A 26,397-nucleotide genomic window follows, 5' to 3' on the forward strand; every position below is an offset into this window, starting at 1 on the left:
AATAAAATTTCAATTTAAACTTTTATAATTTATTATTTAATTTCCCAAACTCATTAAATAGTACCTTAAACTGGTGGAGAATTAAAAGGGATCAGAATGAAATATAGCTAGAGCGAATTCGTTGTACGGACAATTCGTAATATAAAATTCATTTTTGCAGACCTTAATCTAGTCGCTTGATTTTCGTGACAGGAACGACTAGCTCTGCAGAAGTAGGTGGAAAATCTGTCACGATTAAAATGATTGAAGACATTTGTGGCAACACTCAAGGCGATTTTGGATATTGATTATTGAATACATTTTATGTTTTAGATTAAGCATAAAATGGAATGTATAATCTCTTAAAAAATATGCATTGCATTGCATTAAAAGATAAGACACAGTCGTATGCCACAATTCATTAAATTCCTGCGAAAGAATTTTATAGACCACGAATTTTGTATTATTGAGATCATTCAAGAGCTCCTGGATTCGACAGCTGGATACTTATCTATCACTCACAAAATATCGGCATCAATAATTTCAAATACACAGACTAATGATTGGTTCGATCTACTAAAGATACACATACGTATCTATATGAGGATGAGTGCAAATGAGGTCTGTCTGCTTACTTATGACGGCGCTGTCGAAGCATACACCCATTACTTACAAATTCATTAGAGAATTGTCTCTATCATTGTCACATTTTGAAGAATAATTTCATAATAATTGTCTCTAGGTCTCTAGGGTATTCAGCGTGCGTCTGCCTCGAATTTATTATGGATCGAAAATCCTTCAGCGAACTTTTGCAATTATTTTGTATTTAAATAAGTGCATATTACTAAGAAGCTAAATATGAATACAGAGAGTATAGATCTCGAAGTATTCTCGAAGAAATTTCATAAACAGCTGTTTCGGCTCGGAATCAGCTGCTTCTCGCGTACTCACACAAGCACAACTCTCGTGTTCGGGCGAGCTAGACAGCGCGGTTTTCGTCCAGTCCAGTTCCAATAAACCTCGCTGCATATGGCCAGTGAAATGTATGGAGGTTACTCATCTTACTATTTATATGGTCTTTGGTATGACAAACCTTATGCAAGAGATAAGATCTTTGGGTAGGAGTACAGTGTTTACTCAGGTTTGAAGAGGCCTTACGAAGTGGCCTTCAACACATCCAAAACATAAACAAAAAAAAAACAAAGATCTTGTAGCGTAAATAATGATGATTTCAATACACTTTCTTCATCTTTCATATTAATACCAATCAGAATAAATCCGAAGCGGGTACGGCGGTTGGACGTGGCAACTTCTAGGGTTGAGAAAATACTAACTGAACTGTCGACCGTTGAACCAAGCCGATCCGCGACAAGTCCACTCGATTTCTTGGATTTCGATTTAGAAAACAATTATTTCACGTTCATCACCTATTAAATGATACGATTCCGCGTATTTTTTAAACTTGAATTTTTCTAGTTCAACGGAACTACGGCCGTATCAGCGGGATACGAACAAACGGAAAAATAATTCTAATTAATTCCTAAGCGAATATGGCTTGTTGAGGCATAGAGGAGATTATTTTCAGAACGTGGCCCCCCGATACTATTCGATGGAACTCAAGGGTGCATACTTGTCATTGGCATGTTCCTCATTACTCATTTATTGTTATCAATAATCAATATTGATAATTCATATTCAGTCCATCTGGTGTTTTTTTTTTGGTTCATCATTAGAATTCTTTTCTAAATATTAGCTGGCAAAATTGAAGCCGATCAAGGTCCAGGCTCGTTTAGTAAACAATATAGAAATATTCGGAGCCTTAACTCAGTCTGGAGTCTAGACAGATTTTTTATTGGGGCTTTGGTTATCGCAGACAAACTAATATCGTAGAATAACAAAAGAAAAGGGAGTGGCGGATGAATGGAAATGGAGTAGTGGAAGCTTTTCGCATTGGCTTGATCGGGATGACTTTGGCTTGTAAAATGGCCTAATCATACCCACTACTGAGCACATTTGTGCGATAATCTTACGAACAGACTTGGCCAATCTCGACCAGACATGACTAACGTGGCCATTGCAATCGGCTCTTCAGATAATAGATTACCTATTAATTGCTCCGGTGCTTGGCCAGATCTACGGAGGGTTCTGTGGTAACAGCGACTACAGGTGACCTCAGGCTTATCGGAGTCGAAGCCCTCGGACATAAAAGCAGAAAAATGCTGGTAGTCAAGCAATCAATCGCTAACTACAGACCCAGAGACATGGGCCCCACAACCCTAGTGATCCAGCTACTGCTGTGCTCTCTGGCGCTCGTCAGCGCCAGCTCCAGCTCCAGCGTCAGCCTTGAGCCCCAGCACATACCCATGGCCGCAGGGAACTATGTGGCCACATCGAGACTTCGTCGCTTGGCGGTGGAGTTCTTAGACTACTATGAGAATATCACGCTGGCGGACATGATTCGGGATCAGCGTGCCCTTCCTACCGCGCAGGATCGTGAGTGCCTGATGGACCTGGCCCTACTAACACAGGATGTGGGCTCAGCTAAAATGTGGGCACTCAAAAGTACGTTTCATTGCTGCCTTGACATGTGCAACCGTGTGTTTCTAATTTGTTAAATTCTGCAGTGATCGACTCGTGGGGCTCACTACCCTCGGGAGTGCTCTACGGAAACCTGAGAGATCTGGGAAACTACGACGAGTGCCTCAACGTTGATCACGCTGTCAGCGCCAGTCACAGCGTCCAGGGAAAGTACTGCTTTGCCAGGTTCTCGCTAGCCCCCAGCATTTCCCCGCTGCTCAGCATAAAGACAGCGGTCTGCTTTCCCGCGTCCTGCACAGCTGCCAACATGGACACGCTGCTGCGACAGCTGTTCGAGAAGCTGTTCAACGTCGAGATCGGTGCGGACCTGCAGTTGGTGGACGAGAGCACGTGCAAGATTGCCCAGCGGGAACCCTACGACGGTCTCACCATATTCACCATGTATGTCCCTCTCTGTGCTGATTTTACTCGGTCGATTTTCTAACCCCAAAGCCTTGCAGAGTCCTGTTGTCGGTGCTGTGTGCTCTGATGGCCCTGGCCACGTTGTACGACTATTTCTTCGTTAAGGATCAGAGTAAGTGACTGAATGGAGTCCATTTTACTTCCTTTGCTAACTATTGCCTATATCTTTTGTCGTAGAAACACTTTCACCGGTGGTGAAGGCCTTCTCGGCGCGTGCGAACTCGCGGGTACTCTTCCGGGTCGTAGACACCAAGTCGAACCCCAATATCATTGACTGTCTTCATGGCATGCGCTGTCTGTCCTTCGTCTGGGTGGTCTACGGACATGACTATCTGGTGGCTGCCGTGTCGCCCAATCTGAACTTCATCCAAGCGTACACGGTAAGCCCTGACTAATTGCCTAAAGCTAAAGTTAAATCCATGCTCAACCCGATTTTCCTTGGCCTAGTGGACCAGGTCTGCCTACAGCATGCTGATACAGTATGCGGTTTTCTCGGTGGACACCTTCTTCTTCTTGAGCGGATTGCTGCTCGTGGTAATCGCTCTGCGCACCATGGAGAGGTATGTTTTGCTTTGCCTACAAGCCTGACCTGTGTCCAGCCCATTGACTGACAGCTCTTTCGCTCTGTAGAACCAAGGGAAAGCTCAATGTACCCATGATGTATCTGCATCGGTATCTGCGACTTACACCCGTGCTGGCCCTGGCCATTCTCATCTACATGAAGATCTTGCCCATTGTGGGGGACGGACCGCTCTACGGTTCAGTTACATTTGACAATTACACCACCTGCGAGGAGACCTGGTACTGGTCGCTCTTGTACGTTCAGAACTATGCCACGGAGAAGATTGTAAGTTTCCCAGAACTGTAATATACGAAGTCATATGATGATGTTCTCCAAATCCTCCAGTGCTTAGGCCATTCCTGGTATTTGGCTGTGGACATGCAACTGTACATCATTGCCCCTCTCCTGCTGATCGCCCTGTACAAGTGGGGCAGAAAGGGAGCGGCTGCCATCTTTGTGCTAATGCTGCTGCTGGCTGCGGGCCTCTTCACCATAATGGTCGTGGGCAAGCACTCCATGTAAGTGGAAGACCTTGATAGTTACAGACGGTATCGTCATCGTTTCTCCTTCGCTGCAGCTTCTCCCACACCGCCGATGCCATGCCAAGGATCTACTTCTCCACGCACACTCGGGCCTCTCCCTATCTCATCGGTATCCTCTTCGGCTACTTCCTGCACGTGAACCGGGGCAAGTCCTGGAAGCTAAGCCCAGCTGTGGTTTTCCTAGGCTGGCTGCTGAGCCTGGGCCTGCTCTTCACCTGTATTTTTGCGCTGTATGGGTACCACAACAACAGCGAATCCCTGCCCATATTGGACGAGGCCTTCTACCTGACCCTCGCTCGGATCGCGTGGCCCCTGGGGCTGTGCTGGGTGGTGTTCGCCTGCATGAATGGCTACGGCGGCCTGGCCAACAGCTTCCTCTCCTCGCCCCTGTGGCAGCCCCTGTCGAGGCTCTCCTACTCCGCCTACATCTTCCACATGTTCATCGAGAGCCTCAACGGCGGCCGGACGCGCACCAGCACCTACTTCAGTGACTACGATGTGGTAAGCTCCAGCGGAGACAACAGATCATCAGCCATCGTCACTGAAATTTACTTACTTTCAGATGCTTCGCTTCTGGGGCGACTTTGGTTTCACCGTCCTGCTCGCCTTCTTCGCATACATCCTTATCGAGGCCCCCTTCGGTGGTCTGGAGGCCATCTTGCTGCCCATTCGCAGTGCCAGTCCCAAGCCGGCCCCCGTCTCGCAGCACAAGACCGGCGAGGCACCAGACGTCAAAGCCCCAGCGAAGGACTTTGAACCTGCTCCACCTCTGGCCAGGAAGCGATCCCTGCCTGAAGTAAGCGACACCTTCGAAACACCAGCGAAGGATCTCGAACCTGCTCCACCTCTTCCGAGCAAGCCATCCCTGCCTGAAGAAGGCGGCCAAGAGGCTGCGCCAACGAACAATTAGGTTTAAGTGTTAGATATCCGTATTTATGATAGCTCTACAATTATTCATATCTTTAAGTACATATAAACGAAAATATACGAAATATTATACATATGTTTTATAATATTTATTGTTCGACTTAAAGTCGATCGACAAAAAGTCTCTCCAAAGAGCCCAAAGTGCACATCACTGGAGTCTGGTTGCAAAAGTTGGTTGTTCTAGCTCTCTTAGTCTCTGAGATATCTGAGACTTGGCTGTATTGACTCTGCTATTGATGCTGATCAAGAATATATACACTTTATGGAGTCGGAAACACTTACTTCTGGGCCTTACACACATCCTTCACCACAAATCTAATACGATATGCCCTCAGTTTGAGTACCGGGTATAGGGAGTCCTCCTTGTTCCCGAATCCTGCTAATGCCGCGCTGTATGACGGCTTTGTCCAGGGAGCAGGTCTCCTTATAGCCTCCGCGAAGACTCCGCACTCTTATCCGTCCCTGGTCATTGAAGCATCCGCCCCTGGTAGCTGAAGCACTCAGAACGTAGACGAGGAGCAGCAGATAATGACAGTCTGGACGAAAGGTGGGTCAGGGTCCCGTCCCTATCACGAGGCAGTACCAGGCCTCGTGATGTAAGTGTTCTTGTGTGGAAATCGAAGAGACCTTGTAGATCCAGAAATATATTTCGATATGAATGTATCGGCATATGTATTTGCAAAGAGTAAAAGTTACTTTTTAAAAGCGCCTGAGTTGACCCCTTGGGATCCCTGGGATGGCGACCATTTACCCCATTCAGCCATGCATGTACGAGCAATGTACATTGATTCGACCAGAGGACCACACTTGTATTCGGCTCACGCATAATTACATTTGACCAAGCCCCCTAAAGGAGCAGCCTAGCCCGGTACATGTGTGGGAGCAGGCCAGACCAAATCAGTGGCCAGACGGGCATTACTGCCACGACTCCGTGGGGAAAACAATTTGAAAAATGCTTTAAATGATTTCCGCTCATTAATCTTGCTGGCTCTCTGCTTGCTGGCCACATACGAGTAGGTACTGTTGAATTTATGCCTTGCGGTTGGGCCCCCCTTGGTCCTTGGTCGTTGGTCCTTGGTCCTCTAGGCGAAACGCATTTCTGACAGCTTTAGTTTTGGCAATTCAATTAGGGCAAGTTGAAAACGTGTTGAAAAATGGATTTGCTGCCGACTCATATTAACCCTTAGCTGCCGCTGTGTGCTGTGTATCTGATGGCTTATCCCGTTGCCCGTCTAACGAGCGATGCAAATTCCTCCCCAGCAATTAATCATTCGTTGTTCGCTAGTCGTCGCCATTGCCATGGCCATCGCCATCGCCATCGCCTATTCGATGTCGCTACTGATGTTTTTGCTGATGATTGGCGTCTTATTCCATAACTCACTTCCGGTTGGCGCCGGAAACGCGTCTTCGACACTAGTTGGCAGCGCTTTCGACTGTGATTGATGGCATTCAGATTGCCACTGACATAAAATGGTATAACTTTTGACTTGAGTGAAACAAAAGGTTTTCACTAGGTCGATAGTTTGATGCCAAATATTTTCATTCATGCCCATCAAAATGTCCCTTTTTTGTTGTTTGTTCTCTATTTTTGCCAAAAAAGTCCACCATGCAAAAAAACATTAAACATCCATAAAAATCGATTGCCTTATATTCACTCATTTATTTATTGAAAGGTTACTAATTTAGCCAACTGACACATCATTTCTATTAACTTTCCATTCACTTTTTCGGATATTTTTTGTTGGTATTTTTATAGTAATGTTTTCCCAATCGGCCAAGAAGCGCTGCCGCATGACGCGCGCCGCGTATAAACGAACCAATCGCGTACCTAAAGGAATGATAGATGTTAGACCAATTAAAGGAAAATTCGAGCTAAACAAAATACAAATACCATTAATAATTCCGAGAAGGGTATGTGATTATTAGTAATTTAAGAAGAGGAAGAGAATTAGTGGTGGCTATACTATGGTAGAGGGAACTATAGTCCGAGTCCGAGTCCAATGATGAATTCGATTTACAAAGCGAAGGGAACAGGTCAGGACAGTCAGGCCAAGTCAGGGACTGTCCACGAGACCCTTGCTCAAGTTGTGCACAAAAATCACACTAAGAATGGAAGGTTTATTGAAAGCAATCTACTGCATCCTAGTTAAGACCCCGCAGAGCCAAAAGTAAAAGGTTTTTCTTGACTGATTCTACAGGGTTCCACATTCTATAGTAAGATCCACATACATAAGTACTCGAGAGTATGTTAATACCGACAAATAGTCATTAATAAAGAGTGTAAACAGCAAGGGGCTTAGAGGGCTGCCCAATGTTACTCCCGAAGTAACCTTAACTGGTGAAGAGAGGGATTTTTTGAGGCCTCGAACAGAGGTAGAAAGAAATCCATCTCAGGAGGTTGGTCGTAAACCCTAAAAGGGCAAGTTTACGTGCCAGAGGGAAGTGGCTTACAGAGTCAAATGTTAAATGTCTGATGTAATATAGTAGAGGGAATTATAATCCGAGCAATTGACCGAAGGAGGCATCCCAGAAAGTCTAGGAACCTATACAAAATGTGTTCGGTTTATGGTTTTTACATTTTTGAAAAATATATACAACACCTGGTATTACAGATGTGCCTACAGCCCCCCCTCAGCCTCAGAAAAATCACGAAAAAAGTGTTCAAGTGGATAGATCGATTCTTTCAGACCACTGTCCAATACCATGAGCCACCGGATAAATCCGATGCCGACAGGAAACTGTACCGTGCCTTAAGTCTATCGAATGGATTGCGTGCCATGCTGATATCAGTGCCTCCTCATAATATAGACCAAGCACAGGATGTGCAACCCACAGTGGGGGACAGTGGTAGTGAGAGTTTCAAGCCATCGGTGGAGCACCCTAGTGGAAGTACCTGTGCTGCCTGTGCGGTGCTTGTGAACGTGGGATCCTTTAGCGAGCCGCGACAGTATCAGGGAATGGCACACTTTCTGGAGCATATGATATTTCTGGGCTCCGAGAGGTATCCGATTGAAAACGAATTTGATGCATACTTAAAGAAAAACGGCGGCTTCAGCAACGCGCACACAGAGAACGAGGATACGTGCTTTTACTTTGAGGTGGAAGAGGCGCATCTCGATAAGGCCGTGGATATGTTTATGAGCCTGATCAGAGCTCCACTCATGCTACCCGATGCCATAGCCCGCGAACGTTCTGCAGTTCAATCGGAGTTCGAACAGGCCTATATGCGGGACAGTGTGCGCCGTGATCAGATACTGGCGAGCTTCGCCAGCGATGGTTATCCCCATGGCACTTTCAGTTGGGGAAATCTAACATCTCTTCAGGATCAGGAGGATGACAAACTGCTGTACGAGGCGCTTCATGAGTTTCGACGAAAACATTACGGATCCAATCGCATGATTGTCTGCATTGAGTCGCAGAAATCGTTGGACGAACTGGAAGAACTACTGGTCCGTCATTGTGCCGATATACCCAAAAGCCAGGAGAACGCCCCAGATATGGAAGGCTTGAATTATCAGAAGGCCTTCAATGAAACGTTATTTCGCGACGTCTTTCTGGTCAGGCCCGTGAAGGATGTGTGCAGATTGGAATTGATATGGGTTCTGCCACCAATGCGGCCTCACTATCGGTGCAAGCCAGATTCCTTTCTCTCGCAACTGATCGCCTACGAGGGCGTGGGCAGCCTGTGCTCCTATTTCCGACGCCGTCTCTGGTGCACGAACGTCTTTGCGGGTGTTGGGTTAAGCAGTTTCGACTCGAACTCCATCTACTCTCTGTTCAATGTCTGCATTGCCCTTACAGGCGATGGGTTCAAGCACCTAGATGAGGTACTGGAGGCCACGTTTGCATGGATTAAACTGCTTAACGAGAGCAGTGGGCATCGAGAGGCGATGTACAAGGAGTTTCAGCAGCTTGAGGAAAACAATTTTCGTTTCGAAATCGAACTGCCTTCGAGGGACAACGTGCAGCGAGTGGTGGAGGGCATTGGGTATCTGCCGCCAAAGGATGTCCTTACAGGACCACTTCTGTACTTCGAATACGATGCAGCTGCTCTACTGATGCTCAAGGAGCACCTAACTGCTTTTCGCTTCAACATAATGATCTCCTCGGTGCTACCATATATGGATCATATTTACGATCAGAGGGAGAAATGGTTTGGCACGCAGTACACGACGATTCCCATGCCCTCCGCATGGAAAGCCATGTGGCACGATCCAGCACCACTGAAGGAGCTGGCCTTTCCACCATCCAACCCCTTCATAACCACGGACTTCACGCTGCACTGGCAAGAGGCTGGCAGGCCACAAATACCACGTCACCCCAGGGCCCTCATATGGGACGATTATTGCGAGCTGTGGTTTCGACAGGACGATATCTTCCTACTACCCGATGGCTACATAAATATGTACTTCGTTACTCCTTTGGTGCGGGAAAGTGCGAGGCATTGTATGGCTGGCGAGCTTTTCACCGAATTGGTGGAGTTCAGCATCGCCGAGCAATTGTATCCCGCCTTAGAGGCCGGTCTGTTCTATGACCTCCGTATGGGTGAGAAGGGACTGGTCCTGCGTGTTGATGGCTACAGCCAGAAGCTGCTTCTTTTGGTGAAAATAATCATGCAGGTGATGTGCACTCTAGAGCTGGATCCGGCTCAAGTGATTTCCTTTAAAGACCTCAAAAAGCGTCAAATTTTCAATAGAATCCTAAATGGAAAGATATTAAATCACGATTTGCTGTACAAGGTCTTGGAGAGTAAGGGATTCAGTATGCTGGAGGAATATGAATCAATCGATTCTGTAACCGTGGACGACATCGAGCACTTTAAGGATAATTTCCACAAGAAAATGTACGTCCAAGGACTCGTACAGGGAAACTTTACCCAAGAACAAGCGCTTGAGGCAATGCAACTAGTCCTTACCACTTACAATAGCCAAAAATTGGATAATCCATTCTCACTGAGCAACAGCTTAGTGCAGATACCACTCGGATCGTATTACTTGCGGGCGAAAGCCCTAAACCGTGAAGACACGAACACGATCGTAACGAACTACTATCAAATGGGACCGGGTGATCTCAAATTGGAGTGCCTGATGGATCTGGTAGAGTCGATTGCGGGCGAACCCTTCTACAGCCAGCTGCGCACTCAGGAACAGTTGGGCTACAGCCTGAGCCTAGACCAAGACACCGACTACGGTGTGCTGGCCTGTGTCATGACGATCATCACCCAAGAGACCAAGCACTCGGCCGACCATGTTGACCAACGCATCGAGGCCTTTAGGTCCCGCATACCAGGCCTCGTGGCCCAGCTCAGCGAAACGGAGTTCGATGATGTGTGCGACACGCTGATCAGTCGCAAGAGGAGGGGCGACAGTAGCCTGGACGAGGAAGTATGTCGGAATTGGAGGGAGATCGTAACTACTGAGTACTTCTTCAATCGCAGGGAAGAGCAGATACAAACGCTGAAGGGCCTCACAAAGCAGCACGTATGGGACTTATGGATGGACTACGAATACAATAGCTTTCGAAAGCTTTCAGTTCAAGTGGTTGGTCGGAAGAGGCCACCATCTCGGTCTCTGCTGTCCATCTCGGATGCTGTGGCTACTAGGCAGAGCTCAGAAGCAGGCTTCGGTAACCCCAGCGGATCCTTGGCGAACTTGCTGGAAGATGTGCAGCGTAATTTGAACGATGAACAGACGGGCAATAAGATCCAGATAGAGCTGATGGGAAATGGCCAGGATCCCTCGCACATACTGGATATTGCGGCTTTTAAAAACGGTCTATATGTGTATCCATTAATTATCACTAATCCGGCGTCTCCTAGAAATAACACAGAATACTAGATAATTGTTAAATTAAGTATGTAAGCCACAGGCATTAAAGAAAGGAAGTCTCTAGCGATCCTGGCAAACATCACGAGCCAAAATCTGTACAGTCCCGAATTTCATAACCTCAACCTATTGCCAGACCGATCTTACACATCGTGCAAGGCAGTTGTTCGCTTCTCTGCCTTCTGTCGGTAGCCGTGCCACTGATCATGGACATAGTATTTGAGTACTGGCTATAAAGACAGAGTGTTCAACGTTTTTACGACTCCGAAAGAGCCTGAATGAAGCCTTGTCTTGAAGAGCTCTTGAGTGTTGCAAAGTGCTGCGAAAATGTGTTCAAATGGGCATTCCTTTTCCTGGAGAACATTTTGAAAAACAATAAAACCACTTTCAATGTAACGCTGTTTTTTATTTACTATTACGCTAAGAATATAAAAGATAGCCCACAGATGCGCCTAGTATAGGCTTCCATAACCATCCTACTAGCTAAATTAGGTCCAATCCCCTACTCCTGTACGTCAGAGGTGGGTGAGTCCTTAACTGTAGGCGGATCAGGAGCCGGCTTGTTCGTAGGTCCTTCAGGGAGTGTCGCAGCCTCCGCAGGCTTAGGGCTGGGCTTGCGAGTCTGCAGGAAATGGCTTTGCAGGCTACCGAAGGGCGCCTCGATCAGGATGTGCATAAGGAAAGCGAACAGAACAGTGAAGGCAAAGTCGGACCAGAATCGAAGCATCTGAGGGATAAAATAACGTCAAGAGCTGTCTCGTCAAGGCGATCCAAGCTTACCATCTGGTAATCACTGAAGTACGTGTTGGTTCGCGTAATGCCGGCGTTGAGGGACTCGATGACCATGTGGAAGATGTAGGCGGAGTAGGAGAGCTTCGACAGGGGCTGCCACAGGGGCGAGGATAGGAAGCTGTTGGCCAGGCCGCCGTAGCCATTCATGCAGGCGAACACCACCCAGCACAGCCCCAGGGGCCACGCGATGCGGGACAGCGTCAGGTAAAAGGCTTCTTCCACTACCGGCAGCGAACCCATTCCCTTGCCATGCACTGAAAATATGCAGGTGAAGAGCAGAGCCAGGCTCAACAGCCAGCCCAGGAACACGGCGACACGGCCTAGCCTGAACGGCTTACCACGGTTCATGTGCAGGAAGTACCCGAACAGGATGCCAATGAGATAGGGAGAGGCCCGAGTGTGTGTGGAGTAGTACAGCTTTTTCATTGGATTGTTTTCCAGGGAGCCACTGTAAGAGCAAGATACACGGATACATACTAGCGGGGGCTCTCAGTCGATGCACGGGCTTGTACTAACGTGGATATGTTTTTGATCACCATCATGCTGAAAAGGCAGGAGGCCAGCAGGAGCATCAGCACCAGGATCCCGGCCGCTCCCCGCCGTCCCCACTTGTACAGGGCAATCAGCAGAAAGGGTGACACGATGTACAGTTGCATGTCCACTGCCAGGTACCAGGAATGCGAGACACACTGCAAGTTGAGGATGGGGCAAGGTGGCGAGTACTCATCATGTACGAGGACTTACGATTGAGTCCGTGGCATAGTTCTGCACGTACAGGAGCGTCAAGTACCAGGTGTCGCTGCAGCTGGCGTAGTTGTCGAATGAAACCGTTCCGTACAGGGGCCCGTCACCCAGAATGGGCAGGATTCTCATGTAAATGGGGATCGCCAGAGCCAAGAGGGGCGTGAGGCGCAGATACCGATTCAGATACATCAGGGGTATGTTGAGCTTTCCCTTTGTCCTAAACAGCAAGCGAGCGGTTTATAAGCAGAGCACGATCGTGGTGGTAGCAAAATCATACCTCTCCATCGTGCGTAGGGCAATCAGCACCAGCAATAGGCCACTCAGGAAGAAGAAAGTGTCCACCGCGTAGACCCCCTGCTTTATGAGCATGCTGAATACCGTTTGGTACCACTAGAAGAGAGAAGGTTTCAGTCGAGCTTACCGGGCTGACCAGCCAGCTTACCGTTGGGAAATCGACGTAGTTCATAACGGGCCCCATGACAGCCACCAGATAGACATGCCCGAACACCACCCAGACGAAGGACAGACAGCGCATTCCATGGAGGCAGGCGATCACATTGGGGTTCGACTTGGTGTCCACAATCTGGAAGAGAGTCCGGCAATTAGCCCGCGCCGAGAAGGCCTTCACCACCGGGGAAAGTGTTTCTACGACAACAGATGGAGGCATTAGCTTAGCAAAATATTTAAAATGGTCCACCTACTCTGATCCTTAGCGAAGAAATAGTCGTACAAGGTGGCCAGGGCCATCAGAGCACACAGCACCGACAACACGACTCTGCAAGGATTTGGGTTAGAAAATCGAGCGAGTAAAATCAGCACAGAGAGGGACATACATGATGAATATGGTGAGTCCGTCGTAGGGTTCCCTCTGGGCAGTCTTGCACGTGCTCTCGTCCACCAACTGCAGGTCCGCACCGATCTCGACGTTGAGCAGCTTCTCGAACAGCTGTCGCAGCAGCGTGTCCATGCTGGCAGCTGTGCAGGACGCGGGAAAGCAGACCGCTGTCTTTATGTTGAGCAGCGAGGAAATGCTGGCGGCGAGCGAGACCTGGGCAAAGCAGTACTTTCCCCGGACGCTGTGACTGGCGGTGACAGCGTGATCAACGTTGAGGCACTCGTCGTAGTTTCCCAGATCCAACATGTTGCCATAGAGCATACCCGAGGGCAGCGAGCCCCACGAGTCAAACACTGAATAAGAGAACTCGTATTGGACTCAATCCTTTGGAAAAGCACCTTTGAACTCACTTCTAAGTGCCCAGATTCCGCCCGAGGACAGGTCCTGCATGGTAAGGGCTAGATCTTTCAGGCACTCCAGATCCTGATCCGTGGTTAGCCGCGGATGTTCATCCTGATACAAATTCAGATCCGCCAGCGTAATATTCTGGTAGTAGTCGACGAACTCAGTGACCAAGCTTCGAAGTCTGGAGGCGGCCATGTAATGGTCCCTGTCCATGGTGGGTGTGGGCTGAAGCTCATGGCTGACGGTGGATCCGGCGCTGAAGACCGCCAAAAATAACACCAGTAGGGGGCTGGCCATGTCTGTCGGTCAGTGGTAAACAATTGATGGACTGGCTTGCGTCGGCCTTTATGTATACATATTTCTATACATATGTATGTGGGAGTGTTGGGCTTCTGATAGTCGGCGTCGGGCAGGGCCAAGAACGATAAGCAGAGTGGAAGCTCTTAATGGCAATCTTTCATGGAAATGAAATCTGAAATCTGACGAGGGGGGCCAAAACTGTTAGTCATAAGTACTCCTAACCGCACTCAGATTTAGCCAGTAACTACTCATACTATAAGTGTGTAGATGGCTATTACCTGATAAAAAGGTTCCTATGATGTAGGAAATATTCTTAAGGAATAGTATACATTCTACAATGACGCTACACAATTATACATGCCGGAAATATGAAAGTTTATTATTCAAGTTCGTACAAAAATCATCTTTGCAATGAGGGAACGGTGAGCCCTTCGATCGAGTCCTTTCAAATAATATTTGTTTTAAAACAAAAAATAACAAACAACATGCCTAGCATGCGTGATATCATACAACCTGATTACAGTCGGAAATATTCCGACTTCAACTTCATCAGAAACCACAACTTAGATCTAAGACTATCAAGTTCTGTGAACCAGAGATTCCTATGGCAGGCATTTAACATACTAGTTGTTTGATTTGTATAAAATCCTACTTATAACTTATACTTGGAAAAGAAAGATTGTAAAGTAATCTTTAGAAAGACAACAATAGAAAAATGGTTCTTGTGATATGGTTTGATTGTCTGCTACTAAAACCATTCGGAATGCCTCTGATAAAGAGCAAAACACGCTAATCAAAGATTTCCTGCCATGAAAACAAGGAAAAACATTTTTCAGAACTGAATTTTTGTACTGCTAAGCCACTCTGTGTGTGAGAAATGGAACACCGGCATTAGAGTCTGCAAACAATATCCATTTGCTCGAGCTCATATGAGACATGGCTATATCGACTCGGCTTTCGATGCTGATTATGAATATATATCCTTAATGGGATCGGAAAGGCTTCCTTCTGGGTGTTATACACCCCCAAAAATGGATGTCTCAATGTACATTATTGCTTCCTGATTATACGCTTCCTTCTTCTGTTAAAAGTAGACGGATAGCCTTCACTCACCTGTTGATGAAGAATTGTTAGCTTCTGTTCGTTGCAATCGTCTAGTCGAACAAATAATTCAGTTCGTTAGAAACGGGCTATCTGCCACAATCGGTCGCATTGACTAGAAGGCCATTTCGATTGATAGTCAAATATAAGTACATATTCAACTTGTAAGTTAAAACGCTTCAGATAACCTTCATTTTTCCGCCTTTGGCGATTACACTGGCGATTAATTATACCCGCTGCTCGAGGAATATGGGGGTATATTCGATTTTTGGTAAGAGGGGATGTGTGTTACACCCAGAAGGAAGCGTTTCCGACCCCATAAAGTGTATATTTTCTTGACCAGCATCAATGGCCGAATCAAAATAGGCATGTTCTTCCGTTATTAGAGCTATTAGAACCGCAATTTGTGAACAGACTCCTGTCATATCATACCAAAAAAACGAACCTCTTGAAGGAAAAATGTGCTTTCAACAATTTTGAAGAAATTTTGAGAAAACCGAAAGTGCAGAACTATAGAGAATGACCACATGGTTCCGATCGGGTGCTTACAACTCGATTTGCTGTGGAAACGCTATATACGTATACGCTCTCTCGTATAGCGTCCACCCCTTATCAGATCGTTGCACAATATATAAGGGCTGGTATGAGTGTGAAAACTATATAAACTATGTGGTGAAAAGAGGATAAGCGAAGTGCAAGACGTAATTTTATAAAATAACTAGCGGTCGTGGTTTCTCTATTTCTCTCTTTCCCTCTATGTTTTTGCCTTCTCTTATGATAAGTGCGAGCCAAAATTAAGTGAGATCGCGGTCTGCTTTGGCTGTCCTACCAAAATACCACCTTTAGCGAACAGCAGCCCTTACCACATCGGTCTGCAATCGATTTAGTTATCGGAACAAAGGCTCTTTTGCTCGTAACAGCTGAAACCAAATTGTGCACTTAATGATGACACAAAATTTGGAAAATTTATATAAGATCTTTACATATATATGGATATGTTTTGCTCCCTAATTGCACAATATTGCTGTTTTGTCAATCCCTGGTCTAAAAGGAAAGCTTGCTCTTGTCTTGATAGCTACATATATTCTTGAATCTGATCAATAGCCGAGTCGATATAGCCATGTCAGCCAGAGACTATAAGAGCGAGAGAAATCAAATTTTGTGTGCAGACTCCTGTGATAACACATGAATAAAGTTTGTTACCAGTTGTTGATCCCCTTCCGTATTTTTGTTATAGCCAGAACTAGCAAATCAATTTGTCATCCTCTCACCATATTTTTCGTGCAGTGTGCGCCCTCTGGCGGAGCGTAGCCAGATGTAACGTCTGGTGTTGGTGTGAGAAGAGCGAGAGATATGTAGATGTAGCGGAAATACATATATTGTGTGAGTTTCATAAATCATAAGCTCACATGTCTATCCACCGACTGAGTACCGGGTATACCCTTGTCGCGGCAGACAACATTTTCGCTCGTTTTCATATAGTAAGTGCGTGTTCAATCGATGGACATGCTCTTTCAAGCTGAGATGCTTGACCTAGGTGTCCTATTTGATTCCTTCTGCCAGTATAAAGGACCTGTCAGACGGGTTCTCCCCGTGTTATTTGTTAGACTGATCTCCTAGCTTTGTCCGTGTCCTGCCCCCCACCAAGAGCAGGGAAAGAGACTCGTTTCTGTTAAAGGTGTGCCACAATCGTTGCAACGACTGGTTTGGTGGGGAGCTGGTGTTAAGTAGTTCGCCCTAATTCACCAATCAACCTCTGAGGAAATCGATACAGCTGACGCTTTAGTTGTATGGCTTCCTTGGCCGATGCGCTGCCGCCCCCAGGTCCCAAAAGTAGCGGCCACGTCAGCGAACCTCAGTCGTTGGGTACCATGGAACGTTGGCGCAACAAAGTGGCGGTAGTGACTGGCGCCAGTGCTGGAATTGGTGCGGCCTGTGTGCGCGCCCTGGTCGGTGCCGGTCTGGTAGTTGTCGGACTGGCGCGCCGCCAGGATCGTGTCGAGCAGCTGCGGGCAGGACTACACGAGGCAGAGCAGGGGCGTCTGCACGCGCTGAGGTGCGACGTTACGCACGAGGAGCAGGTACTGTCAGCCTTCGACTGGGCACAGCGCCAGCTAGGTGGCGTGGACGTGCTGGTCAGCAATGCAGGCATCATTGCCACCGGAGAGCTAAGCGGTCAGGGAAACACGGCGGCCATGCGCGACACTATAGAAACTAACGTCATGGGCAGTATTTACTGCATCCGCGAGGCCTTTCAATCGATGAAAAAGCGCGGGGCCGAGGGTCACGTGGTCATCGTGAACAGCGTGGCCGGACACCATGTGCCCAACTTGGGTCCCCAGCTCCCCTCACTCAATGTCTATCCGGCCAGTAAGTTTGCGCTCCGCGCCATGAACGAAATATATCGCCAGGAGTTTCAACGCCACAAAACCCCTGTCAGGGTGTCGGTAAGAAGGCTCTTCCCTTTACCTTCACTCTAGCAATGACATCATTGGAGAACCCTTGCAGACCATCAGTCCTGGCATTGTCGACACGGACATCTTGCCCCCGGAGATCTCGGCGTGCATCAAGCAACACATGCCCATGCTGCACTCAGAGGATGTTGCCGATGCGGTTCTCTGGACTATCGGCACTCCACCCAACGTACAGGTAGGCTTTCCTTATGGCCCATGCTCTGCCCTCATATTGTACTTACCGACGTTCGTATTCTTGGCAGGTTCAGAACATCACCATCAAGGTGCAGGGTGAAAAGTTTTAGCCTAAGCAGCGAGGTGGCACTCCAAAAAATATGCATAACATACAACACAATAAATTATATGCTTCTCAGAAATCTATGAAAGATTACACTATGCAACAGCATTTTTACTCAACGAACCAAACCGGCTTTTTCTGATGAATTTGGGGCTTTAAGTTGCTTAAGGAATTATGATTTTTATACCCGATACTCAAAGAGTATAGGGGTATATTGGATTAAAAGTCACAGTGGATGTGTGTAACACCAAGTAGGAAGTATATATGGGATATAGCTATGTCTGTCTATCCGACTGTCCGTTCGTCTGGCTTGAAGTCTTGTTCTCAGAGACCATAAGTCCCCTACCGCCACCACAAAAGGACCTCTGGCAGCCACAATATTGAAGATAGGAGAAAACCCAAAACCAGAATAATAGAGAATGACTATATCTACCAGACTGCAGAATTTGAATCAAATCGGATAGCAATTATAGCCAGAAGGATCAAATGAAATTGCAGCGGCTTACATTCTCTCTCTCTGTTGCTCACACACTCTTCGTCGTGCAGTGTGTACCTCTGGCACCAATCTAAACATATCTTCGTATTCCATGTATTATAATTCACCCAATTGTACAGTCCAAAAGGAAACCTAGTCCATGTGACTCTGACGAAAGGAAAAACAGCCCTAGGCGTTCAAATACCATCATTGAATTCGTGGAAAGCGCAGATGCGATTGTCATACAAATGACATTGGCAATCGGATTCAATTTGACACAAAAGCGGGAACTTCTAAATAATTGCCACCCACTTAAAACGCAAGTATAATCACAGCTGACTGGAAGTTTATAAGCCGCTGTTGGTTTAATCGCGGAAATTAAAAGGAGTGTTTGGTTTGGCCCCAAGAGATTCGTGGTGCGAGCTCTGGCAAAATTTAAAAACTGGCGTGAAAATCTGGCTGCTCCTCGGCAAGCAGCTATTATGAAAGGCCCATTGAGGTCTCGAGGATATTTGTTATAGCCAGGGATGTGACCGCTGCAGAACGCTAGAGGCTCTGTGGGGAGTGTTTAGTTTTATACGGCGTGTTTCCTGAAAACATAAGATATCGGTTGAGTTTGTTTTTATGAAGATCTCATGAATATTCCATTGTAATGTTGTATTGGAATTGGTTGTATGTACCATGTACCAACGGAACGGAGTGGATCTGGACCATGAGTCGGGATCTTCCATTGCTGTTTAAGAGTCTATTGGGTTGAGGGAAGCAATTGATTCGTTTGAGTTTGATCTAGAGTAATTTTTTAATTCTAATCTAAGAGCGTGAGATGTTTGTAAGACTTCTGGCTTAGTAGAGATGTTAGGTGTCTTGGGAAGGTTCTCTGAGGAGGTCAGAGAGCTGTCATGAGCGGAGTCATAAGAGAGATAACCACGGGGGCCGTGGTTCTTTCTAGTACAGGCTAGAAGATCAATGAGAATAGCGGTAAGCCGGGCGATGTAAGCACTACTATACTGGCAGTAGGCCCCGTATAATGGCAGTATATTCAAGGCAACAGCACAAAATTATTATTCGGAAATTCATTTTTGTTCAAGGCCAAAATTTTATTCTAGAAGTTCAAGATCCAGTATGTACCGCGACCGTGACCACCAACTGACGGAGAGCTGTCCCGAGGGCGAGTACAGCCGTCTCGGGGGTTTCGCCGGCAATGTGGATACGGATGGCCCGGCCTCAACGGAATCTACGGAAGTCCCCGTTGTGCTGGGCAGCGAATTCGCGATGCCAGTGAAACACGTTGATGTACGAAGCGCACATAGCCTGGGGTAAGTCCGTTAAGAGCATTTCCTAGATCACAGCATTTTTGTATCTATCGTCTGTTACAGTCACCCAAGTCCGGGTGCCTGTGAGGAGGTTTACCCCACCATAAACCAGCGACCAGCGGACGAGATTAAATCAAACATCTGGAGCGGAACTCCATCTAACTCGGCCCCGTGCTCCGATGAGAAGCCCAGTTTTACTGTGTTCCGGCTGCAGCTGCGGAGTCCTCAATGCCAAGACCCAGAGAAAATTAATGCCGGCAACGATGCCCTGCAGACGGCGCGCTCCAGGTCGAGTCTGAGGACTATGTGCCAGGCTGTCGCCATTCCCCGACGCGCTGAGGCCCCCCGGGCGGTCACTGAGCCGCGCCGCTCAGCCCGCTTTTCCGACGACTGGGGCCTGGAGTTCGAGTCCAGTACCAGCATTAATCACCACGCCGACCAGAGCAGCCTCTCCCGTACAGATGCGGGAGCCGATGATGAGGCATCGTCCCCCGCAGAGGAGCAAGATATTTCGCTGGGGTCTGGCATAGAAGCAGACAGCAGCTCTTTTTGGGATGAACATGAACCGGACGGCTACCGGAGCCACAATAGAAACACGGCGAGAGCGATCCGAAGGGCCAGCTACGGCAGGACTCGTGATAAGGGGGGCAGGAGCTATGAGGAGTGGTTAACGTTGAAAAAGTAAGTCTAGTACCCGATGGTAATAATCTGGCTGTAGACACGAGCGGAAACACGGCTCCCCTCCGCCATGGTGCGCACATTGCACGAGAAAGAGTGGGTGAGAGAGAGAGAGAGAGAGAGAGAGAATGAGTTAGCGCATGGAAGGCAATCTTTTAGATATGTGTGATTTTAGGAGCCACAACATTTGGTTGCTCTATCTCGTATAGTCTCTGAGATCTAGGCGTTAATCGGGACAGACAGTAGATTCCCGTAGAGGCTTGCAGCCCATCTTGACAGGCTTAGGTACCGGGCATAAATATCCACTAAATTTACTAAACTACAACAAATTGTAATACATTTTTCTTTAACCCTTTTACCCAACAGAAAGGAGGCTTCCCAGCAACAGCGCCAAGAGCGACGCGAGGCCCACCGCCTGACGGTGGCCGAGAGAATCCGCAAGCAGATGTCCGACAAGAGTTACTCGGACTGGCTGGCATCCAAGCAGCAGCGTCATCTGGGAGCCCGGCTTCCCGTGCGGTTTGCGGTCGGGAGTGACGGCGCAGGCGCGGCCGATGCTTTCACACATATGAAGTCGGCGCACCTGCCATTCGTCCAGGTGAAGAGCGCCCCTCGAGTCAGCTCGTTGGTGGGAGGGAACGGGCGCAAGCCGGCCCGTTCGCCCGAGGAAGTACAGCGACGGGTGGAGCAGTGGAAGCTGAACAAGATGAGGGAACAGGAGCGACAGCGGTCGGCCAGGCAGCGTGAGAAGGCCCAGCTCCAGGCCATGGCCGAAGAGCGGGGCCGCCAGTCTAAGCTGGCTTGGGAGCGTTGGATGGCCCGGGTGGCGATTAAACCGCGTCCCGTGCCACTCAATCGCCGCCCCGAGTCGCTGGCTAGAAGCACCGCATCAATTAACGTCAGTCAGAAGATGTGGCATCATGGGGGCCTTGGCGCAGTACCCAAGAGCCCAGAAACCCGGTTTCGAGGACGCTCGCCTGTTGCTCTGATGTCCAGTGCTCAACGTGCTCTGCGGCAGCGTCTGGACGAAATTGATGGGGTACGGATGCATCGTAGGCCAAAGTAACATCCCGTAAATGCAGACGTACCCGTTCAATTTCTACCTCTTTGTCCGTTCGACTTTTAGCTCCTGCCACAGAGAGCTTCCAGAAGGCCCAATGCAGTAATTTTGATAATTATAACCTCAAATCCTTCATAGACCATCTGAAATTACACTATCCAACACAGGCAGTGACGGTGTTTGCTTTGGGCTTCTCTGATCAAAGGAAGAGGGATAGTGTTTTCACTTACTTTTCAGCTAAATCGCGAAATGTTTGCACGAAAACGAAAAGTGTTGTTGGCCCGACCAATTATTTTACAAATTATGTTTAAAGAGGGCACAATCTAAACTTCCCTGGCAATGGAGTCAGATGCTACAATAAGTCGTCTACTTTTTTCCTTTTTCAATTAAGATTCGTCGAGGGTGTGTTTTGTGTTTAAAAAGGAAGAATTTTTGCGGAAAATCGGAAAACTGGTTAATACAAAACGGAGCATCATCTTATGTTCGAATTTATGTTCCCAGTTTTTTCCTGGTTCAAGAAGTACGAATGGCTAGGTTATCCCTGGGGGCCATTCCCTGCTTCCACTTGTACTTTTAATCCCTTTTCAGTGTGCCTCAGAGCCAGGCGACAACCCACTCAGCCTGCCCTGCTGTCCTCCTACACTGGCAGTGACTGCGACAAAATCGACGAGCACTTAGCTAAAATGTATGCCCAGCAATCCATCCATGTTCTGGGCAGTACTCCGGCCCTGCCCCACTCTCGCACAGTGGCCAGTCCCCCAGAAAGCCGAACCTACAGTGGCTGACGACTCGAATGCAGGACAAAAGGATTCCACATTTTTCGGAGCTCATAGTTACAGTCCCAGAGACACAGAGACACAGAGACCGACTCTTAGTGGGCTTTTCCCTCAAATGAGCCAGTCCTTATCCTAGCATCAGACTCAATTTTACTTATAGAATTGGAGCCCAATGTCCATCGATGTAATCGCTTCCTCCATGGAAGTAAGCGTATTCAAGAGGTGGTTCTGTGTATAGCTGGAGAGCTGTAGGTCTCCTTTCTAAAGATATAAGCTGAGAGCAGAACCAGAACCGGCCTGCTGGACTGGAGTCCTATAGAAAGCACCCTATAGTTCTGCTTGACCTGCTTGAAACGCCGACGGCCTTCGGCTTTGACTGGTCGTCGTGCGCTTACCTGGTAACTAGTTGCGTAAGTGGTTTCCCCTGTAATCGCCACCTCTGATACTCCTTCGCCAAGTGTAATTGGTTCATTGAGCATTTTCTCAAGCTTTTGTCGCTCTGCTGTCATATCCGTGCTTGGCCTGGATCGGCCATTTGGGGCGGATTGGGAGGATTGGGGGCTGCTACGCGGAAAGTTTCCGGGTGAAGGTCGGCATATCAAGTATTTTTCGTTGTCAAAAGATAATAAAAGCAACTATACTTTTGTCTTTTGCTGTCCTCCGTGCCCGCTCCTCCATCCATTCGACACTGTGCAACAATTCGCTTTTGTCGTCTAGTTGCTTCTGCTGTTTGCTGCTTGCTGCTTGATGTAGTTGATGTGGGGCGTGGGGTAAGGGGAGGCGCAACAAAGATACCCTCTGTACCCCCACCCGCACCCGCACCTGCTGCACCTTCATCTACAATGCTGAAATACTCGTATCTCACTGCAGGCCGTTCTCCTTTCACTCGGGCGACATTTATTTGTTTTATTTTAATTGCAGCTATGCGGCTCCAAGCACAGCGGCAAACGCAGCCAGGGTCGCTTTGAAGGAGACCCCACCATGGTGGGGGGTAGCGGCAACCCCATCTTTCGGGTCTGACTTTGCATTTGGCTTTTGCCAATGCGTTGCATCTTGCAACGGAGCCCGACACGGAGCCCGACACACGGCGACAGCACAGAATGTTAATGAAATTTTAATTAAATAGAAGCTCGACTTCTCTTGCCACCCCACCAGATGGTTATTTTGTTTCTTTTGTTGCGAAATAATATTTCTACAAATACAGAGGTGTCGTATGCATATTTATTGGCTTGTACTACGAGAAATCTATTCCTACTTGGGCAACAGATTGTAGGTACCACTGAAAGCCGGTAGTGTGGAGTTTCCAGATGGGAATTCGAGTAAGAAGAATAGAGTTTTCTCTGATTCAAGCTTATAAATGTACCTATTAGTCGCTCTTCCTTAAACAAGTTTCTTAAGGCATGAAAGATCATTATTTATACTGTTGGTAATAGCTTAGCCCCTGGAAAAACCCTCTGATTATAGACCCCAAAGTTTTTGTTGCCTAGTGTTATTCGGCACACAGCATACTAGAAGCTTATCCCGAGATTGCATCGTTACAGGGCCGATAAATTCAGTGTGGGGTGGGGAGGGGGGGTAGGGGGGTGGGGTATAATCTGATTGAATTCCGCCGGCAATGTAGGCAGTGCAGGAGGGTTCCCACATAAATCGTCGACTGTGGCGGCTCCAATTGCAGCCACAGAGACAGAGTGTGGAGCATAAAGCGATGAAGTGTGTACTTTTTCGGTGAAAATGGCAGGGCTGTAATTGAAAAACTGCGCCGCTGCATACTTTTAGGGATTATTTTAAAAGAACGCAACACCAGTTCGGCCTTGGCTGGTCGGTGGGCGGTGGGTGGTGGGTGGTGGTGGGTGGTGGTCGGTGGGTTCCACGTCCATGTCATCAGGAGGATTGTAAAAAATGTCACGCCAATCGCTGAGGCAAACAATTTGCGTTCTGCGGCTACTTCGGTGGCTGTTGCTGTGCCAGCAGTTTCCAAACACATTGTGGGTGGATGGGTGTGTGGGTGTGTGGGTGAGGGGGTGTATGGGTGTGTGGGTGTATGGGTGTGTGGGTGTGTGGGTGCCGTTTCTCACTCCTTTGCTGTTTTTGTATTGGCCGTGCGTCGAAAGGCAATAAATGTGACCACAAACAAGCGAATAAACGCAGAGACACACACACGCACGCACTCACACACACACACACGCACCCACTCACACACACACACACGAACAGCATGCGCCTGCAACATGGAAAAGCGAGCCGTGTTTTTGTGTGTTTACAAACGGCAGCAATGGCGCGGCGTTAATGGCCAACAAGCTTGAAAAAGCCGCCGAAGTAGCGGCATTTAAATGCATTGAATCCTTTGTGCCCCCAGAACGAGAAAGCTGCAAGCCCTGGATCCGGAATCCGGATATTGCCATCAGCATGTAGTCCCATGACCCACCATCAAATTTTCACTTTCCAAGGCGCACTTTTTGGCTTGGCTGCCGGCCAGTCGGTTCCAGCGGTACCTTCTGTCCAGGGGCGCTGCCGAGGTGTCCCTCTCCTCCCTTGCGCTTTCGCAGACGACGACATTGGAGGGTGAAGGTGGATCCCCCTCTGCGCCAGGCTTTGTCTTCGCCTGCAGCCCGTCGGTCCTCTGCTGCCTCAGCAGGTGGCAAACCTGAAGAGCCCTGGATGTTGGGATGTCAACAACTTCTACCCCGGGGTTCTGCGGCTCCTCAGTGAGCCCAAGGCTAGGGCAGGCAATAGCCAACTCTGCCTCCGACTCGGAGGGACTAGTGATACCCGATTCCAGTTCCTCGAAAACCTCTTTCTGACCCTTGATTGTGGCATCACACGAGCTGCTATCTCGAGCTTCCTGTTGCAGCTCCACTCAACGCCGGAACAGGGTCTCCGACTCAAGATAGGATTAGTTCTATCCAAATGCAGCATTACAGGGATCTTCAAACCCCAAAAAGTATTTTTCCATGATTCACAAAGTCAAAGGAACCAGTAGAAATAGCAAAAATCCCAACGACCCAGCTCGAAAGGGAAATTAAAATTGGAAAACGTCTCTCCAGCTTCCAATTTACCTCCGAAATGGGCTCCAGCAGCCCTGCTGAAGGAGCCTCGTAAACCCAACCAAATAACAACAAGCCAACAAATACCAAATAGCAAATGCCCTCTGCGAAAACTGGGCTGTCATTAGCATCAGATTGCTGGTTGTCATTCGCCTCCATGCACCACAAGAGAGCAGTACAGCCTTCCCTTTCATAAACACCCACTCCTGAGGCAATGCACCTGGAAAAGGTAAAGACACTTGCAGGACTACGCATAAACTACCAAATGCTGCAGCATTCACCCCACTGCAATAATATTTTCCATTCCAATGCAGACAAGAGAAATCTTCAGCCCCTGCTTGGCGAAAATACTGGACAAAATAATCTCGAGCAGACTGTGCTGGCGCCTCGATAGTCGCCAATGGGGTCCAGGCCTCCTACCAGTCCTCTCAACCAAAAAACCACACATCTCTCATATCACTGGACTTCACACAATGACCGATGAACTCAAAAACTGGCAAATACAATCTAGATACCTCAACTACATTACAAAGTTTCTCTCGCACCGCAAAATAATAGTTACAGCCTCGAACAGCCTACAACAAACTGAACAAAACAATAGCGAAACACACAAAACCTATGAATTTACTTCATACGCCGACGATAACACAATTAAAAACAAAAATATGTAAAAATACCTACTGCCTTGACAGTGACAGCCACTTCTCTGACATCGACTGCAATCACCTTGACATACTCCAGTCAAATTTGTTGGCATTAGAAAACGAAAATAGACCAAAAAATACAAATGGAAACATCGTATCAACACCCTCAGCCCACAAATATCTGGTCGCCAGACGATGAATATGCGCTTTTCAATAATAACAGCTGGCTTGAACAGCTGATTTTGCGAATGTGGCGACATCTATGGAAATGTATGGTACGTAGCCTTCATGATCACTCTTTTTATAATGCAGAGGGATCAAAACCAGGTTTTGACTTTGAAAAATTAGGACCATAGTGCATAGTGACAGCAGGGGTGTAGCGTCTCTAGGGATGGACCTGGGCTGATTCACTGGCTATCGTAATCGTTGTTATCGATGTTTTCTTACAGCTCTCAAAGGCTCGCAAGATGGTAAACGATGTTATGTTCTAGCAGATAGATAGATAGCATTCCAGTGTGATGTATGAAACAAGATTGTTGTAAAATAATATGTAGAGCATCACAGAAGGAGTTGTGGGAAGTAAGGTGGGAAGAAAGGCACCTTATAAGGGTAGCAACGAAGCAACAAATATTAAATATCATCAG

General features: G+C 47.7%; 5 protein-coding genes across 6 annotated transcripts; 4 read left to right on the forward strand and 1 right to left on the reverse strand.

The window, feature by feature from the left end:
• The first annotated feature begins 2,207 nt into the window (after positions 1 to 2,207).
• Positions 2,208 to 5,086, forward strand: LOC6902130 (nose resistant to fluoxetine protein 6-like). Its single transcript, XM_002133625.3, has 9 exons — positions 2,208 to 2,541; positions 2,604 to 2,958; positions 3,018 to 3,091; positions 3,157 to 3,359; positions 3,427 to 3,539; positions 3,610 to 3,826; positions 3,887 to 4,059; positions 4,119 to 4,584; positions 4,646 to 5,086. Exons 1-9 carry the CDS (start codon positions 2,241 to 2,243, stop codon positions 4,991 to 4,993), a joined length of 2,250 nt encoding a protein of 749 aa, XP_002133661.3. The 5' UTR covers positions 2,208 to 2,240; the 3' UTR covers positions 4,994 to 5,086.
• A 2,485-nt stretch (positions 5,087 to 7,571) lies between these two features.
• LOC6902129 (nardilysin-like) lies at positions 7,572 to 10,936 on the forward strand. The gene has a single exon (XM_002133624.3). It carries the CDS (start codon positions 7,623 to 7,625, stop codon positions 10,845 to 10,847), a length of 3,225 nt encoding a protein of 1,074 aa, XP_002133660.2. The 5' UTR covers positions 7,572 to 7,622; the 3' UTR covers positions 10,848 to 10,936.
• Positions 10,937 to 11,220: 284 nt separating this feature from the next.
• Positions 11,221 to 15,115, reverse strand: LOC6902128 (O-acyltransferase like protein-like). Of its 2 annotated transcripts, none has more exons than XM_002133623.3 (10): positions 15,025 to 15,115; positions 13,617 to 14,090; positions 13,205 to 13,559; positions 13,073 to 13,146; positions 12,814 to 13,016; positions 12,649 to 12,761; positions 12,372 to 12,588; positions 12,144 to 12,316; positions 11,616 to 12,075; positions 11,221 to 11,562 (listed from the first exon to the last, which is right to left on the reverse strand). In XM_002133623.3, exons 2-10 carry the CDS (start codon positions 13,906 to 13,908, stop codon positions 11,338 to 11,340), a joined length of 2,112 nt encoding a protein of 703 aa, XP_002133659.2. In that variant the 5' UTR covers positions 13,909 to 14,090; positions 15,025 to 15,115; the 3' UTR covers positions 11,221 to 11,337. The 2 variants fall into 2 exon arrangements, with proteins under 2 accessions (XP_002133659.2, XP_033239191.1); XM_033383300.1 differs by having other exon boundaries at positions 13,617 to 14,003; positions 15,025 to 15,090.
• Positions 15,116 to 16,859: 1,744 nt separating this feature from the next.
• Positions 16,860 to 17,861, forward strand: LOC6902127 (farnesol dehydrogenase). The gene is made up of 3 exons (XM_002133622.3): positions 16,860 to 17,459; positions 17,521 to 17,661; positions 17,729 to 17,861. Exons 1-3 carry the CDS (start codon positions 16,884 to 16,886, stop codon positions 17,768 to 17,770), a joined length of 759 nt encoding a protein of 252 aa, XP_002133658.2. The 5' UTR covers positions 16,860 to 16,883; the 3' UTR covers positions 17,771 to 17,861.
• A 1,402-nt stretch (positions 17,862 to 19,263) lies between these two features.
• On the forward strand, positions 19,264 to 21,459 carry LOC6902126 (uncharacterized). Its single transcript, XM_002133621.3, has 3 exons — positions 19,264 to 19,554; positions 19,615 to 20,232; positions 20,596 to 21,459. The coding sequence occupies exons 1-3, from the start codon at positions 19,361 to 19,363 to the stop codon at positions 21,293 to 21,295; spliced, it is 1,512 nt and encodes a 503-aa protein (XP_002133657.3). The 5' UTR covers positions 19,264 to 19,360; the 3' UTR covers positions 21,296 to 21,459.
• Positions 21,460 to 26,397: the final 4,938 nt, after the last annotated feature.

This window comes from Drosophila pseudoobscura, chromosome X, assembly GCF_009870125.1.
Source record: "Drosophila pseudoobscura strain MV-25-SWS-2005 chromosome X, UCI_Dpse_MV25, whole genome shotgun sequence".
Lineage (NCBI taxonomy): Eukaryota > Metazoa > Arthropoda > Insecta > Diptera > Drosophilidae > Drosophila > Drosophila pseudoobscura.